At 36.8% G+C, this 18,031-nt stretch overlaps 3 protein-coding genes across 3 annotated transcripts in view; 1 reads left to right on the top strand and 2 right to left on the bottom strand.

Moving 5' to 3' along the window:
* The window catches only part of LOC142337798 (cyclin-dependent kinase 9-like), a 209,603-nt gene that overhangs the window by 146,187 nt on the left and 45,385 nt on the right, over nucleotides 1–18,031 (top strand). The window lies entirely within an intron of this gene.
* LOC142337797 (testis-expressed protein 264-like) overlaps nucleotides 1–18,031 on the bottom strand; it is a 114,956-nt gene that overhangs the window by 89,908 nt on the left and 7,017 nt on the right. The gene's annotated exons all lie outside the window — the stretch shown is intronic.
* LOC142338579 (phosducin-like protein 2) lies at nucleotides 369–7,187 on the bottom strand. The gene is made up of 3 exons (XM_075388383.1): nucleotides 6,909–7,187; nucleotides 6,395–6,670; nucleotides 369–800 (listed from the first exon to the last, which is right to left on the bottom strand). The coding sequence occupies exons 1-3, from the start codon at nucleotides 7,164–7,166 to the stop codon at nucleotides 645–647; spliced, it is 690 nt and encodes a 229-aa protein (XP_075244498.1). The 5' UTR covers nucleotides 7,167–7,187; the 3' UTR covers nucleotides 369–644.

Genomic DNA, 18,031 nt, shown 5'->3' with positions numbered 1-18,031 from the left:
AAGAGAACTGTTAAGCCACTTAATGCCCTCTGGGCTTTACCTGTTCACCTCGTTTCTGATGCCAAATGGTCAGACGAAAAGTCAAATGGTTAGAAAAACTATCAAAAATTGCTCAAAACAGAAAGATCGACAGGACTGAAGTAACGGACGCTATTTTTTTGTTAGAGAACAATTAAAAACACGCGAGGAACGCTTAATCGGTGGAGGGCAGGAGGATGTACAAAAATGAACACAAAATGAAGTCAGTGTGGTCGAATTCGATCACTGCTAATTAAGGGGAACTTTCCTCGTCAAAAAAATTTGAAATTTGCAGGACTCCAGGCGAAATCTTCCTTAATATTTCACCGAGTTCAATTTCGAAAAACAAGTCAGCAAAATAGGTGAATTATGGAAAGAAATACAGCAGCATTTGAAATAAAAGAAGCTTTCAAAGGCACTAAAATTATAAATTTTTAAATTATCAAAACAGCTCGAAATAAAACATGCAGAAGCTTAACTGAATCTTGTTACTTTCAAGAGAACACTTTCACGGCTAATCGCAATAGGTTAAAATCTTTGAAAAGGTAGCCAGTTTCAAGATTCATAACTGATCAGAACAAATATTAAACACAAAATTTATAAAATTATAAATGTGAGGAAGATTATCAATATATGGTCTTCTTGGAAAAGACATCATCAATGGGCTTCCGAGGATTCTCTGTAAGTTCTGTGTCAATTGCTCCAGTTCGACTCAGCTGCCATTCGACGTCTTCTGAGGTCACTTTGCCACTCGGAAAACTATCTCTGCCAATTAGCTTGTCCTAAAACAAATCAAGTTCTCTACCCAATGATTTTGAACTATTGATCAGTCACCAAATATAGAACACAAGCCATTACACAGTAATTCGTTGTATGATAGTTAATATGCACCCATTAAGCTGGAGGGGGAGGGCGCAAACGGAGGAAATCCCACAAATCGTACCACAAACTTTATGAAACATAACTAAAAAGACGGAATAAGCTGGAACACACCCGCAGATAGCCGCAAAAATATTGCTTTGACTACTGATAAAAAAATTCACCAAGACCAAAGACAGAAAATTGAGATTCAGAATGTGGTACTGATTTCAAATTATCATTATTTTCAGATCAAATTCCAAACATTAATGGCTTATAGGTAATGCAGCCTTATAATTATCTAGCTTGTATTACCTAAATTGACTTTCAATTACAGTACACATTCTCAATTTAGAATTTAAAATTGAGTGCGAAAGTCATTTGATCAAGTTAGGTGCGTCATGTATCCTCATCCCATCCCTGACCAAAAAAACCAATACAGAAAACATAGCTGGCAGATTGCCAGAAAATAACCGCAATAGCTTCGTAGATCTGCAGTATGAAAAATGCTTTTACTAAATGCTCAAATGTTACATTTTGATTAAGAATTTGTCAAACTTATTGCTGCTTCTAATAGCTGCTCTTAGATAACCTTCAATTAGAGTGGCACACACTCACTTGAGCTAATCTTTTTGAATTAAAGTAAAGAAAAGTCAACTTCAAGAGTGAGGAAAATCTTCTTGAGAGTGAGTTAAGTCCTGTGTGACTAAAAACTTAATCAAGCAAATGAACAAAAAACTCGCTCCACTAGGAGTGAAAAAAGACGTCACTCATGCAATTCAATTGAAACTGCATGAACGAATGAACAAAAAGCAGATATGAATTGGATGTGAAGTCCTTAAGAAAAATCTTGACTGCGAAATGAAGAAAACCCAAGAGAAGGCCAAAAATAGGCCCAGATATTGCTATGCGGCTAATAAATAATAGCAAATGACGTCACGCACTCAAGCTCAACGGCAGGTTGGTTTCAGTCCAAAAAGTCTTGAGTTCATAGCGCGTGAAAAAAGAGACGTAACAAAACTTGCAATATATCAAACAAATCAGCAATATATGGCCTCGCATACGAAATACAGAAAGAGCAAAAACAATTAAAATCTAAAACAGTACTCAATAAATAACAGTTCACATTTTGCGTTCACAGAATTAATACAACGAAATTGAGGAAAACCAATGAGAAACAAAGCAACAGCAGGACAACAGATAAGCAATTTGACGAAAAACTGGCAAACATTTCCTACAGATACAGGAATCAGTCATTAAACATGAAGCCGTATTTTACAATCTTTGAACTAGAAATCTTGAACTCAAAATTCACTTAAACTTAATGTCGCCAAATTCAAGAAAAAAACCATCTGCTAAACGCTAAAAACACTAAATAGATCAACTTGTACCTCAATAGAAGTCCAATAGAACATAATATTAACGAGATTGTAATCAGACAACCATAGGAACAAACTCGGGTAAACCGCAAAAAACTAACAATTATATTTAAATGGCGTCAGTCATTGAAACCATAAACTATCAGATTTTTAATTGCATAGCTTATAGTTTTAAAAAATTTGACGCCGTTTTTTGGGATTAGAACTGAGTTTTTCGCGTTTTCGCAAAAAACACTTTGATATTTTATGAAAACGAAGCGTGAAATTTTAAAAACAAGTAGATATCAAGGAAACAGTTGCTTAAGATTCACTTATTCTTCATGAGAAGGCGAATCGGAGATCTCAATATGTGACTCAGTGACAAAAATGCGGACCAGAAAAAAACCATATGTTTCATCAAAACACATTGTGCCCAACTCATAAAATAATTAGAGATGCCAGTAGATAAAATAATAACGATAAAAATTTCCCTTTGCCTCCTAAGAAGGCCAATAGGACACATAATAATGGGATGAGAGAAAACCAAATAAAAACAACGTTAAAAAGTATTAAAGTCACTAATATTTTCAAAGTTTCAGAGTAAAAAAAAACATTAGCTACACCTTAATGGATCCAGAAAAGAGAAACTTACCACAGTTATAACACATATCACAAATCATAAGCAATCGTAAGAAACAGAAGTCAAAGAGCTCACTTTTTTCAGAAAAAATGTCTCACTCCACTTTAAACACTTGCACGACATAGCACTGCTCGTTTTTTCCATTTACAGCATCAGAATATTTCGTGACGGAGGCGAAGGGTCTATAAGCTGGAAAAATTACATAAGGTTGCAAATGCCTCATTAAAAGGCAACAAAAAACAACAATACGGGCAAAATACAAAAATTGACTGATAATTTTTAAAAACACATAGCATAAGAGTCAAAAACCATTAGCTGCCCGATGATGATTGAAAACAGATTAAAGATTACATTTTAACCTACACGACTATTTTAAAGAAGTCAGCGCGTCAACCCAATTCAAATTCGTTGAATTGTAAAAGCAACAATGAGATAAATAACAGAGTCGCTATCGCTTCCCGGCTATTTCTAAAAACATCTTATAAACAAAGCCAGACTAACGTCGGACAAAATTTCTCTCGAACGACTGTCGAAGCAAAAGTTTGGAAGGGGTATAGGTCAGGGACACTTTTATGGTGCAAAACATCAGACTGGCGAGGAGTTCGAACCTGAGCTCTCATTTGAGAGTACTGGACTTTTACCACTAGGCTACACAGGCTATGTACAGGCATCGCACGCAGTCGGTTTCAATTTAGCAACAGACTTAATTTCTGAATGCACGCAATTTAAATCACTTGCAAAAATGAAGTCAAGCCTGAAAAAGTAACTCGAGAAGTGAAATTAAAATAATTTTCCGGAAGAAAACGATCAAGCAAAAATTTTGCATAAAAACGAAACATGTTTACAATAATTGCTTTACACATCGTTCAAGAGCAATTTCATTCAAAGGGTGTTGCGGCCTAGAAAACTTTTTGTTTATAGGTGCAAAACCTCCTACCAGTGTGAGATGCAAACCCACGACCTCTTGAACCCGAAACAGAAGCACCCACCGCTCGGCAACCCGCCTCTTGTGCTCTCCCATGCTGCAATTGCTTTTACTTTAGCAACAAACTTTACTTCGGAGTGAGAGCAATTGTGATCGCTCAAAAATGAAGAGAAGCATGAGAAAGTCAATTAAGAAGTCAAAGAATGTACTAGAACAAATGGTCACGCGGAACTTTTGCATAAAAAAGACACGCGTTTACAATAATTGCTTCAAAATTTCTTCGAGATCATTTTCATGGAATATTTAATCTTTCCAAAGCCTTTTAAATGCGGCCGGTTTGATCTATCATGTAATAATTAAAGGTCAAAATTTATCAGATGAACTTGTCAAAAAAGAACCTTCTTGTCTTTAATGTCAATTCATTTCAAGAAAAAGCTTGCATTGAAGTCCCATGAGTTTATAATGTAGGGCGATTCTTCAGAATACGTTGGCATAACAAAAATCGTATAAGTTGCAGCTCTTTTTTCATTCTTTACTTCTTTAACGCTACTTATAACGTGCTAACAAAACATAACTTGTAACACATTTGGGCGCAAAAAAAACACGGCAAGGCCGAAACAGAATAGATCCGAAACAGCTAAGGAGCGCAGCTGGTTTTGCACAGCTTCAAATAACAGCTATTGCAATTTTCCAGAAAACCTTTATTGATTTCAACAAAACAGAAGCGCTGGTAGACCTCCATAAGCAACGGACAGCATCAAAACCTTTTTCAGTGTTTAAATTCATTGCAATTTACTTATATTACGATTGCAAATAGCAAAGGTTTTGATATCTTTTGTTTCAATCATTTGATTGAATTGTTTGAACATCTCATTTCACAGAACGTCAGATTGCACTTCCATCGATTACAGTTGTTTTGAGCTCGTTTCACTTATTTTGCGAGTTTTGAAACTTTTTCCAGTTCCTATACCAATTGATATTGATACCAATTGCTTTTTGATTTTGGAGAAGTTTTAAAAACATAGCCGGCAGATTGCCGGAAATCAGCCGGGAAATAGACGCTTATGGCCTTCGATGAATTGAAACAAGTAAAGAAATAAGACAACCAGATCAACCATCAGTCCTTTAATAGACCACTAGACTTTTTGGGTTCGATTTGGACTCAATTTTATGACACATACGGTCTATAATGAAAAAGCCCTAAACCAGCTTTTATAAAATTGATATTCGAAATTAAAAACTCAAGACTAAAACTCAAGAAATAGGGCATATAAGTTTGGCACTACTTAAATGCACACTATTGATTTAACTAGTAAATTTTCATTAAATTTTAAGTTCCATACGTGAGTTCAGAAGTAATTTTTTGAGTGAGGTAAGTCACGTAATTGACCTAAAAGCAGAGATGACGTCACGCACACAAATTTTAACTGCAAAGCAGTAGAAGTCGCTGAGGTCATTGAAAGAGTCAATTCCAAGAAGTCAGGTCTTAGGAATCATCGATGGAGAAGACGCCTTAAAAAAAGCAGGACAAGTCCTGACGTACAATTCAAAAAATTTTCATCGACTAAACAAAAAACTAGACCTAGAACAGACTATGAGTAAATTGGGAAAATCATTTCTATAAAAAAAATAAGATAAAAAAAAAACAAAAATTAAATGAAAATCAATGTCAAAATGCCGCATGTCAAAACAAAAAACGACTAGCGAGAAACAAAATTTAGTTCAAACAAAAAAACTAGGCCTAGAAAGAACTATGAATGGATTGGGAAAACCATTTAGAAAAAACCCATCAAAACAATCCAAAAAAGAGTAAAAATCGAAGTGAAATTGCCAAAAAAAAAGAGTAAAATCGAAGTGAAAAAAACCACTAGCGAGAAAACGAATTTTTGTTCGAACACCGTGTTCTCACTCTACTTTAAAATTAGAGCGAAAAAAATCCACGCCGCAATACCCCTCGCTATTTCGCTCCACTTCCTATTTCTGCGCGACCAAATCACTACTCCAATTTGACTTCAAAAATCAATAAAATGTGTGAACAGATCTTAAAAAAAAAGACAGCGCCCCTTAAAAAAGAAGTCTTTGAATTGTAAAAAACCACGATGTCCCCAATAATAGCCGCTATCGCTTTACGGCTATTAATCAAATGTTGTCTTTTTTTAATTCTTAAATTTGCCTTTACTTAGAACCGTATGCTGATCATGAATGTTCTTTTTTTTGAAAAAAACACAAGATACGGCTTCTAGGATTTTTCTGCTTTAGTTTGTTTGCTTTAAAGGCAATCACGACCTTCTTTAAAGCTGCAAGCATCCTCAAAAACTGTTGATTCGAAAGTGAAGAAAGGATTAACTAATGGAGCAAGCTCAATATAATATAATCCACGACAGTATTTTTTTATTTTGCTTAACTTTACTTGAAGTATCTTTGCAGTACACATGTTCTAGCATGTGCTATGGAATTAATAGAATTAGGCGTGGACATCAAAATTGGAACGTTATGCACTGTATGCTGTCAAATAGGAATTTGTTGATATCGTTCCACACACAGATTCACGAGAGCCTTCTAGTTTTAATTCATCCGCATCTCCTACTTGATTACCTTCATTTCGCCATTTTGATAGATGAATAGAGTCGGCAAGTTGTTCTCCGGGTAGTTCGGAATACAAGTAGTCGCCACTGCCTTGATGAACTTCGCGAATGGGAACTTCTGCGCCAATTGGACAAAATGGTGATTCAAAATGTTGCACATTTCGATCCCATTTTTGTACAGATGTACGATGACCCAAATATCATCACCAGCCTTGTTTATTGCCTCGACCCAATCCTGTCCCGATATTTCAATCACAGATCCAAATCTCGGCTTTGCCGACATCGCCTAAAAATAAGAAGAAAATCATATTACACGCTGCAGCAGAGAAAAATTCTTGATGGCCACACAAGCAAATTGGTTAATCAAGTAAGGCTGGCACTTTCAATGTCCAAAATAAAAGAGTGAGATTAATTTGACTTTTTGCATAACCAATGGTAAAAAACGAAGTGAATTTCAGCATCTTAAATCTTATAGTCTTTGCCAGGTTGAATCATAAAAACTAAACAGAAGAAAACTTTTTAACTTTGAGTTCAGCCATTCTCTGCCGTCTGTACTCCTCAAAGGCTTTCTCGTCATCCTCTGTTATGTCATCTTCAATGTCATCTAACTCGTCCAGATTCATTTCATCCATCTCCTTTTGATCACCATTCACATGTTTCTGTACAGCTTGGTCAATCATGTCAGCTATTTGATCCTCTGTAATTTCTGTCTCCTTAGGGGGTATAATGCCTTTTGCCCGCAAGACATCATTCCACTCAGTATCTTCATTAGGGTCTTGCATTATCTTAACTGAAAGTGCAGACAGTACAACTTGCGAGCAATTGTCCAAAATTTTCTATTTATGATAAAATAGTATTATTATTAGGACTTCGCGGATATGCCAACGGGGACATATGCCCCGCAGTTATAATCTAGGATTAGAGAGACAATTTTCACAGAGACAAATGTAAGTCCAGGTACAGCTTTTGTTTTTACTCCAATGTCTATTAAAGTAAATCCACATGAGTTCGATCAGTTTATATTTTAAGATTTCTGGGTTAAAGAAATCTAAGATTTGCTGAATATTTTGACTCTGAATCCAGTTCTGCGCCGAAAATTCTGCACCTGGATCTCATATCTGGAAGAATAACACGTCTTCTTCTATCGGTATTACTTTTATCGGTATTTTAACATGCTTCGAAAAATCAACGTTGTATCCCTTTGACGATATTACTGAAAAAAAGTAGGTCTTTTAGCACGTTATAATAAAGGTAATATATTTGATTCCAACAGCATTCTTAAATCTCAATACCTGTAAAAGCTAATCTTTAGGAGTTCCCAACATTCTGAAGCAAATAGTTAACGAAGGAATAATTACAGCTTTACGATCAAGTATTGAAAATGTACTCTTTTTTAACAAGAAGAAGGCTTTGGCTGCTTTTCCAACTCTCTGCCGAACAAGTTCATTCCAGTTCAGAGGTTCAAGTTTTGGGCTTAAGGCTTCGCCCGTTTACATTATAAGAGATTCCATCACAAGTGCTTGTGTTTGCCGAATTATAACTGCCTAATTGAGCAATTTATCAAATTGAACAATAAAATTTTGCAATCCAATTGTGCCCGCATTGACATCATCTTGAAATATATTGAGCGATTAATTTGTCTTTACATTTATATCGTGAGCAAATAGAGCAATTGATAAAACAATTGGTAGAACATTTATGTAGATAAAAAACAGGAGCGACCCAAAAACAGCCCTATGGAACCCCAAGGACTGATAACTCACTCTTAATCCGTGCTGTTGCTTCCTATCCGTTACATAACTTTGAATCAGTTCGAACAAGCCTTTGGATATCATCGCAGGTAATAATTTTGTTTTGATCTTTTCCGTTTGTGCCCCCCCCCCCCCCAGCTTAGTGGGCGCATATTATTTGCACCCCCCAGACGCACGTGCAATATTTTTACATAGTGATTTACTATGTAATGGCACGTGCTCTGTAACTGGGGGCGCATAACGTACTGGGGGGCACAAACGGAAAAGTTCCTTTTTTTCCGAAAGAATGCTCTGCGTAATATTTTCAAAAGCTTGGGAAAAATTAAAAGAACGGATATTTTTACAGCTTGTGCAGGCCTAAATTCGAGTAGATATGAGATAGACTGTAAAATAATTGCAGTGTTCTAGAGATTTTTGATCAGTGGCTTCAGATCAAAAATTTTTTAATAACATGTTCAAGAGTGTCAGAGGTCTGCAATTTGCATTTCCTTTTGTCGCTCCTTGTATACTGAAATAACTATTCTTGTTTTCTACATGCAAGGAAACTTCCGAAGCATTTAAATGTTGCTAAAGTAGTAGTAGTAGTAGTAGTAGGAGAGTCTTTAGGGTCGGAGCCCTCGGGTGTGGAACCCTTCAGTTTTCGTTTGGCACGAGTTTTTTCATTGGATTGCAGATTCCACAGTTGCATAGAAGTCTCCAGGTGCAGCTGTCGAGTTCGTTGTAGCTTCTGTGGAAATAGTTTTGGTACATCTCTGTCAGAAGTTTCTTCGTCATTGGCTTCTCCGTTGTCCTACTGATGATGTTGAATAGCTTTGTGGCTCTGAAGAAAAAATTTTCGTCTGATTCATGTAGTCGGTGTTTGGGGAGTTCAAATTCCTGCTTTTGTCTTGTTTCGTTTTCTTTTCGCTTTGGCAGTTTGTCTTCGGGGACGTAGTAATTGCCTTCTAGGATTGAGAGGAGATAGAGGACATCGTGCATTTCCATGTACATGGAGAGTGGGAGTATTTTCAGCGTTTCGAGTCTTTGATGGTATTCGTCGTTTCCACCGCATATCCACTTTGTTGCCTTTTGCTGGATCTTCTCGATTGATTTCATGTCAGTCTTCGAAGGGTACCAGACTTGGGAGGCGTAAGTGAGTACGGGCACTACGTATCCTATGTAAGCGTTCAGTTTCGTTTCCATTGAGGTTCTGCTCGAAACATTTCGTTTGAGTGTGTAGAAGGCTTTCCACGCTTTAGTTGTTCTAATTTGGCAGTTTGCGCTCCAAGAGAGATTTCGAGACATTACGACTCCGAGATCTTTTTGGGTGGCAACGGTTTCAAGATCTGCTTCGTCACGCTGGGCTAGATCCCCTCTGATGAGGAGAGTTTTACTTTTGCTAACATTTAGGTCCATATGGTTTGCTTTGCTCCATTTCTGTATTTCCCCGAGAGTGGTCTCGCATTCGTGTTCACCGTGGGTAATTGCTTTGAAATCATCCGCGTATCCGAAGGCCGGGATGTCTGAGATTTCTTCGGGGAGATCGTCAATGTTGATGATGAACATCAGAGGCCCCAAAATTGATCCCTGAGGTACTCCGCTGGTTACATTTCTGGTCTTTGATTTGCTTGTTCCAATTTTGACGCGTTGCGTTCGGTTTGTGAGATAGCTTTCGAGTAGTTGGAGTAGCTTTCCTCCGAGGCCAATGTTCTTGAGCTTCTGGATGAGTCTTTTGTGCGCTACTTTGTCAAAGGCTTTTCTGAATTCGACATACAGAGTTCGAATGTCATTGCATTTTTTTCGATTCAAGTTGCTGGTATAGTTCGTCTGTGAAGAGGATTTTTAAACGAAGACGAAAATGTTTCTCAGGTTTTGTCTACGATAGGCGATATTGAATAGTCACCTCTTTATTAGAGTAGTCTAGTACACACAATTTTTTCTTTTTTCCGTTTCTGCTATTCGGAGATAAATGTAGCCAAATGAAAGATTTCCACTCAAAAATTTTGTACTCATTGTCAGTCACCACTGTTGCAAATTAAATGTCAAACCATTGAGCGAGGTTGTTTATCGCTTCTACTTTCAAATTTTCTGATTTTGCTACTTACGGCAAGCTTTCTTTCTTTACAATCTTCAGGTACTTGAAAATTCGTTTTTTTTTTTTGCAGGTAGCAAAATTGTTCGTGCTCACCTCTGTCTGTCGTTTGCACTCATTCACACTTTTAAATTATGCAGAGAAGTAATTGTCAATTAAAACTTTAATTGATTAACTAAAACGAACGTTTTCGAACATTGCGTTCATCGTCAGAATTAAAAATTAAATGAAATCAGTTACAAAGTATATAAACTTGTCTTTGACTATAATTCTAAGAAATGAGTTAAAATAACATCGAATTTTTGAAATTATATACAGATAAAATTACATTTACTTTATTTTATTTACACTTATTACACTAAAATCAATTCATTTTATATTCCGGATTTTATGAAAATTCCGGGTATAATGCTTACTATTCCTGAAAAGGGATTTTTACTTTCATTCCTATCTGTTTTCATTTTTTACTTTTTGGGGTTGACAAAATTTCGAATTAACATGTAACAGAATATTTTTTGAATTTCAAAAGTCAAATTTTTTTATTTGAACTAGTATTTCAATGTCAATTCCCTCCCCCGATATTCATCGCGCATATTTAATTACAGTTTCAGCTTTTTGATGTAGATCGCTTCTATCGCCATTAGTTTCTCAACCCCGCGACATGCGTCAAGAATCTCCCATTTTACGTTATGCGTTGTACCACAACAATCAACAAGGTGTTGTCCAACAGGGGAATCCTTATTTTGATGCTCTGAAATTCTAGTGGTAACATGTCGGCTGGTTTGGCCAACATAGATGGAACTGCATCCATTACTACCACATGGGATTTCAGATTCTTATCAAAGAGTGATTTTAGGGTGGGCAAGCAAGTTCTTAGCTTTCTTGTTGTGAAAATGATTTGAATATCACACAATTGTTTCAGTCTACTTGCAAAATTTGGCGTGATATTTCCTCTGTATTGAACAAAAAACCTAAGTTTAGGCTCCCTATTGTTAAGGCTTTTAACTTTTTTAAGATTGTGTTCATTTTGGGGTGGTTTTGCTGTGACCTTTTTCTTCGTGACTATTTTATCCAACGTCCCATTAACAATACTGGAGGACCACTCTGTTGGGTATTGATTTTCAGTCCAGATATCTTGATTTTTCTTAAGAGCTACTTCAAAGGATTGCCAGTCACTGGTCGCATTAAAAATCCTATGCACAGTCCCTTGAATCACATTTCTTTTATGTTGTAACGGTGCACAGCTACGGAAATTTAGGATTATGCCGGTATCAGTTGATTTTTGACACCAATGACAGATGATTTTTCTGTCTTCGTTTAGGTTTATGTTTAGATCCAGGAATGCCAGGTCTGCACTTCCGTTTGGTGTCTCGAGAATGAATTGTAAGTTCTTGTGAAGAGAATTTGCATACTCAAGGTAATCTAGAGGGTTCCCCTTTACCGTGCACACTATGTCATCCACATACCTCTTGAATAATTTCAATTTCAGTGTGTCCTCTTTTCTACCTGTTTCTGCAGAATAGGAACAGATTCAAACAATTTCCTGCATGGTCCGATATTCTGTGTCAATGATACCTTGACATTTTGCATGAAACCAGTTTTTGCACGATTTGCACTTGACTCTTTTCCCTCGGAAAGTGACGCGTCGTTTACAGTCAATGCATATCACCTTTGTGCCAGGTGTTTTGATCTCTCTTCCCTTTTTTGGTTTCTGCAAAGATAAAAATTTTCCAAAGCACTTCATCCAAAAATTTGGCAAAATTACCACCAGCGAAGCACCCATTGCTAAACCGTCCGATTGAGTGTACCACATTTTATTGCACTTAAGTGAACATTCGTTACGGCTAGTCTCAAAAGGCTCTTCATAGCTGACCTCGGAATCTCAGGTACCTCGTCACTGGAGTACAGTTCTTTAAGCGCAATTTCAATTGCCTCCTCAACCGGTACATTGGTGTATGAGCTTTTTGCATCGAGAGATACCACTAGCTAATCTTCATCCAATTTGGTAGCCTCTAGAGCTGCTCTGGCATCTTTCAAGTTAGTCTCAATAATTGCACCTGGTAACTTCCTGAAAAAGGGAGACAGAAATTTATTGAGGTTCTCGTAGCTGCTACCGGGTATTGACAGAACAGGCCGAAGCGGTGTCCTAATTTTATGTACCTTAGCAAGTCCATAAAGCCTGGCCGGTTGCGATCCAGTTGTCCTGAGCCTGTGATAAATATTTTCATTTATCTTTCCCTGTTTCATTAATTGATGCAAACTGCTATTTATCGGTTTTTCCGTTCTTATTCTTCGATCATCACTTGTTCCATTACGAGGCTCAAACTGACTGGATCTCAGAATTTCATGTAGCTTATCCAAGTATGCTGTCTGTTTCATAACACAAAAACCGCAACCTTTATCAAAAGGTACAGCTAGTAGTTTTTGATCTTTCAAAAAATCATTTATTTTTTAACCGCTCTATCCATTGGTGTCTCACGTACATTCTTGGCGTACCATTTGGCAGACGATTCTATTTCACATAACTTTTCACCATCAGTGTTGTTCTCCCTTAACTCACGAAATAATCTGTCTACATCCGCAAGGAAGTGCACTTCATTAAATTTGTCCCTGACTGGATGCTTTGGACCTAACGATAAAACGTCCAGGACAAATTTCGGCAGTTCAACACCCTCCAGTGTAACAACATTATTATGAGATCCATTAAGCAAAGGCCTGTCTTGTTTCTCAGAGATCTTTGCTAACTTGTCATTAAGTCTTTTACTAAACAATTCGGAATGATCTCTCATTTCCTTTCTAATGTTGTATACAATTGAAGGTATTAATTCTTTTTTCACTTCTTTCCTGAGAATAACCCTATCCTCTCCAAGTTTTGTTTCAAACAATCTACAGCATTGTTCCGCACGACTTATTTCTTTCCTTAAATGCTTAAGTTGAAAGCTGTGCACCGCTTGGTCTGAAAAAACTTCGTTTTTGGGAATTCGGAACCTAAAAAAATCCGGAATGATATCATTGTTTTTACAGTTTTTCAAAAAATCTAATTGATATTTACAGTATAAAAGTTCATTTGAAGATTTTACATAGTTTAGGAATTGCTTTAAGCAGTTGTTGTGCCTGAGAATGTATCTGAGCCATGGCGCACATCACGCAAGCTCGCTCAAGGACAGAGAACAATGAAGCCCCATTGTTCAGGAGCTACACTCTTGTTTTGTGCTCTTTCTACCAGTCCTAACTTTGCTCTCGCCTTCCTCTGTCGTTTTCCAAAAGTGGTATAATACCAAAAAAGGTATTTTGGTTTTATACCTATTCTATATTATACCACTAAGTATGAATGACGCATATCGCCCCATTTTCTCAAATTTTCGTCTTTCTGTTTAGATCGTGAGTAGAAAATGTTTGTGTTGCTGTGCACCTTGTCCATTTTGGTACGGATTGTCTATTTTTTAAGTCAATTTTGTGTTGATAAATGTGGTCCATTCTTTGAATCTACTCCATTTGTGTCCCCATTATGTTATACCCCCCTATAGCTGGGAGCAAAAACCAAAATGGTCTTTTTTGTGTAATTCAGACGACCAACTCGATGCAGCTTTAAGCGTTGAACAAATAATATAGTTTTGGAAAGTTATTTCTTTGCGTACAATAAAAAAAGTAAATTAAGCAAATTGAAACACTAGAAGAATTAAGAAATCAAGTATCTGCTCCTAGCATCGTCCAACAGAATGGTTCGGACTAAAAGATGGTGCCTGTGTATCAATTGCTCTTCGTGTTGATTACCTTTGGCTAACTCTTTCAAGATTTTAGTGGTGGAGGGCTGGCAGCACCAGTGGCGGCAATAACTAGAGGATTGAAAGAATTCTTTTCAACTTCGATAATAAGGTCTCATATTTCAGTTCTTTATATCTAAGTTCATCATAATTTGAGTACAATTTTTTATGGTTTCCTGGCACGAATATGCGAGGGGATTCAAAACTTTGACATCGAAAAAAGTTCCATGAAATCGAGTTTCCCAGAGTCCATTCGCTTTGCTATAAGGACTAAGTCAAAAATAATTAAATAATTAGAACAAACGTTTTCGCTATAACTAGCATCATCCATCAGTTTAGGAAGTTGTTAAAACTTAAAGTTGGAGTAATTACAACCAAATTGATTCAAACTTATCGCGTGAGTTTGTCACGATTTCATATGTACATTTTTTTTCTCAATTTAATTCAAGTTTTGCAAATTTTTTGCTTTTTTACCAATTCTTTTACCATTTTATTCCACCACTTTGGATGGAACTTTTAAAAATTCACAATCGACTCGAATTCGGTTCTGTAGACATGTAAATTTCGAAAAAAAGCCACATGTGTGAATGTAGACTAATATTTAGGAGTTAGCTCTCGGCTCCTGTATTCATCCCGCTTGTTAAGTGCTGGCTTTCGCTGCGCAAAATAAGTGGCTTCCAGTGTCATTAGTTTTGCAAGTCGTTGCACTGATCAATAACACGCCACTCGAATGCTCGGGAAGAGCCACAGCATTCACTCACATGTTGTCCAACTGGGGAGTATCTTTTTTAAAGCTCCGAAGTCCTTGTTGCAATATGTCTGTTGGTTTGCCCGATATCGGTGGAATTACATCCACCATAAGTTATCTGGTAAACCAGATGAGACTTCAGAAGCATCTCAAATCGGGATTTCAATGTTGGTAAGCATGTCTTGAGTTTGCGGATTGTGAAGATCACATTCAATTCTGCGGCCGTTTTTAGATTTTCCTTAAGCCTTAGTCTAAGGTTACATCGGTATTGCAGAAACAACAATGGTAGATCATTGTCCTTTTTCTTTAATGACTCATTTGAGGTGTTTTATGCGACAGACTTGTTCAGTTGCTTCGGTTTCGTTGAAATTTTTTGTAACATTTCAATCACTACTTTTGATGACCAACTCTCCAGATATTGATTGTTCAACCAAATTTTTTCATTCATTTTTACAATTGCAAAATTTGTCCAATTACTCGTACAGCGTACTCGTCTATAGATTGTCCCTTCAATAATGTTCGTCTTGAGCTGAAGAGTTGCACAACTTCGGAAATTAAAGATAGTACCAGTGTCTGTTTGTTTTTGATACCATTTTATTAACGTGAGCTGCCACATCCAAAAATGCTAATTCGCGCTTATCATTTGAAGTTCCAAGAGTGAACTCTAAATTTGGATGCAAATCATTGACCTCTTGAAGCATTTTATTGGGGTTGTCTTTTACGGTACAATTAAAATCCTCTACATATCTTCCAAAAAGTTTCCGTGTTCGGCCATAGTGGCATATTTTTCATACATATCCAAACGACATTACCCAATTTTTTCGTACAGCTCTTTTTCTACCTTCTGGCATTTCATTTGGTACCAGTTCTCGCTTTTTTAACATTCGACAGCTTTGTTGTCACAAGCAGTTTTTCGATGGCAATCTGGAAAATTCTTTTTGGGATCTTTAATTCTTACACTCGGTGTTTGACTCTGGTCACTCAATTTTTCTTCGAAGGACTTCATCCAAATGTTAGCTAAGACAACTGATAGGGATGCTACCATTGCCAGGCAGTCTATCTGACAGTACCAGTTATCCTTACTTTTGAAATGAACATTAGTGACTGCCAGTTTAAGTAAGAGCTTGAGAGTGGATCGTTCGATGTCAGTGCAAACTTTTTACATCCAAAGAAATTACTTGCTCGTTTTCCTCAAGTTGAATATTTTCAAGTTTCTGTCTCGCTTGCAAACTGGAGGTTTCGATGTTTGCCCCAGGCATTCTTTCAAAAAGCGGAGTTAAAAACCTATTCAAATTTTGGTAAGGACTTCGTGGTATTGACAGAACAGGGCGCAATGGTGACTCTTTCTTGTGCACATTAGCCAGACCATAAAGTCTAGTAGGTTGTGCGCCAGTTGACCTGAACTTTTGATCATTTTTCTCGATTATTAATTCCTGTTTTTTTCTTTTCCAATAAAGTGCTGTTAATAACCTTTTCAATATTTGTTATGATGTCATCACTTGCATCTATCCGTGAAAACTGAGGACAATCAAGAACTTGGTCGAGTTTTGTTTGATATGTGGACTTTCTCATTTTGCCAAACCCAGTACCATTATCATGTGGTACTGCTAGAAGGTCATGTTCTTTAAGATAGATGGGCATTTTTGACAGACCTCTATCGTTGAACAAATAATATAGTTTTCAAAATTATTTCTTTGCGTACAATAAAAAAAAGTAAATTAAGCAAATTGAAACAATAGAAGAATTAAGAAATCAAGTATCTGCTCCAACCATTGTCCAGCAGAATGATCCGGACTAAAAGATTGTGCCTGTGTATCAATTGCTCTTCGTGTTGATTAACTTTGGCTAACTCTTTCAAGATATTAGTGGCAGAGGGCTGGCAGCACCAGTGGCAGCGATAACTAGAGGATTGAAAGAACTCTTTTCAATTTCGATAATGTGGTCTCATGTTTCAGTTCTTTATATCTAATTCATCATAACTTGAGTACAATTTTTTGATGGTTTCCTGGCACGAATATGCGAGGGGATTCAAAACTTTGACATCGAAAAAAGTTCCATGAAATCGAGTTTCCCAGAGTCCATTCGCTTTGATATAAGGACTAAGTCAAAAATAATTAAATAATTAGAACAAACGTTTTCGCTATAACTAGCATCATCAGTTTAGGAAGTTGTCTAAACTTAAAGTTGGAGTATTTACAACCAAAATGATTCAAACTTATCACGTTAGTTTGTCACGATTTCATACGTACAAATTTTTTTTTTCTCAATTTGTTTCAAGTTTTGCAAATTTTTTGCTTTTTTCCTACTCTTTTACCATTTTATTCCACCACTTTGGATGGAACTTTTAAAATTTCGCAATCAACTCGAATTCGGTTCTTTAGACATGTAAATTTCAAAAAAAAGCCACATGTGTGAATGTAGACTAATATTTAGGAGTTAGCTCTTGGCTCCTGTATTCATCCCGCGTGTTAGGTGCTGGCTTTCGCTGCGCAATATAAGTGGCTTCCAGTGTCATTGGCTTTGCGAGTCGTTGCACTGATCAATGACACGCTACTCGAATGCTCGGGAAGAACCACAGCATTCACTCACATGTTGTCCAACTGGGGAGTATCTTTTTTAAAGCTCCGAAGTCCTTGTTGCAATATGTCTGTTGGTTTGCCCGATATCGGTGGAATTACATCCACCATAAGTTATCTGGTAAACCAGATGAGACTTCAGAAGCATCTCAAATCGGGATTTCAATGTTGGTAAGCATGTCTTGAGTTTGCGGCTTGTGAAGATCACATTCAATTCTGCGGCCGTTTCTAGATTTTCCTTAAGCCTTAGTCTAAGGTTACATCTGTATTGCAGAAACAACAGTGGTAGTTCATTGTTCTTTTTCTTTAATGACTCGTTTGAGGTGTTTTATGCGACAGGCTTGTTCAGTTGCTTCGGTTTCGTTGAAATTTTTTGTAACATTTCATTTACTACTTTTGATGACCAACTCTCTAGATATTGATTGTTCAACCAATTTTTTTCATTCATTTTCACAGCTGCAAAATTTGTCCAATTACTCGTACAGCGTACTCGTCTATAGATTGTCCCTTCAATAATGTTCGTCTTGAGTTGAAGAGTTGCACAACTTTGGAAATTAAAGATAGTACCAGTGTCTGTTTGTTTTTGATACCATTTTATTAACGTGCGCTGCCACATCCAAAAATGCTAATTCGCGCTTATCATTTAAAGTTCCAAGAGTGAACTCTAAATTTGGATGCAAATCGTTGACCTCTTGAAGCATTTTATTGGGGTTGTCTTTTACGGTACAAATAATATC

The sequence above is a fragment of the Convolutriloba macropyga genome, chromosome 4 (genome assembly GCF_964194025.1).
Source record: "Convolutriloba macropyga chromosome 4, txConMacr16.3, whole genome shotgun sequence".
NCBI lineage: Eukaryota > Metazoa > Xenacoelomorpha > Acoela > Convolutidae > Convolutriloba > Convolutriloba macropyga.
Note: the sequence above shows the minus strand (reverse complement) of the source record. Positions and strands in the feature narration are given on the sequence as shown.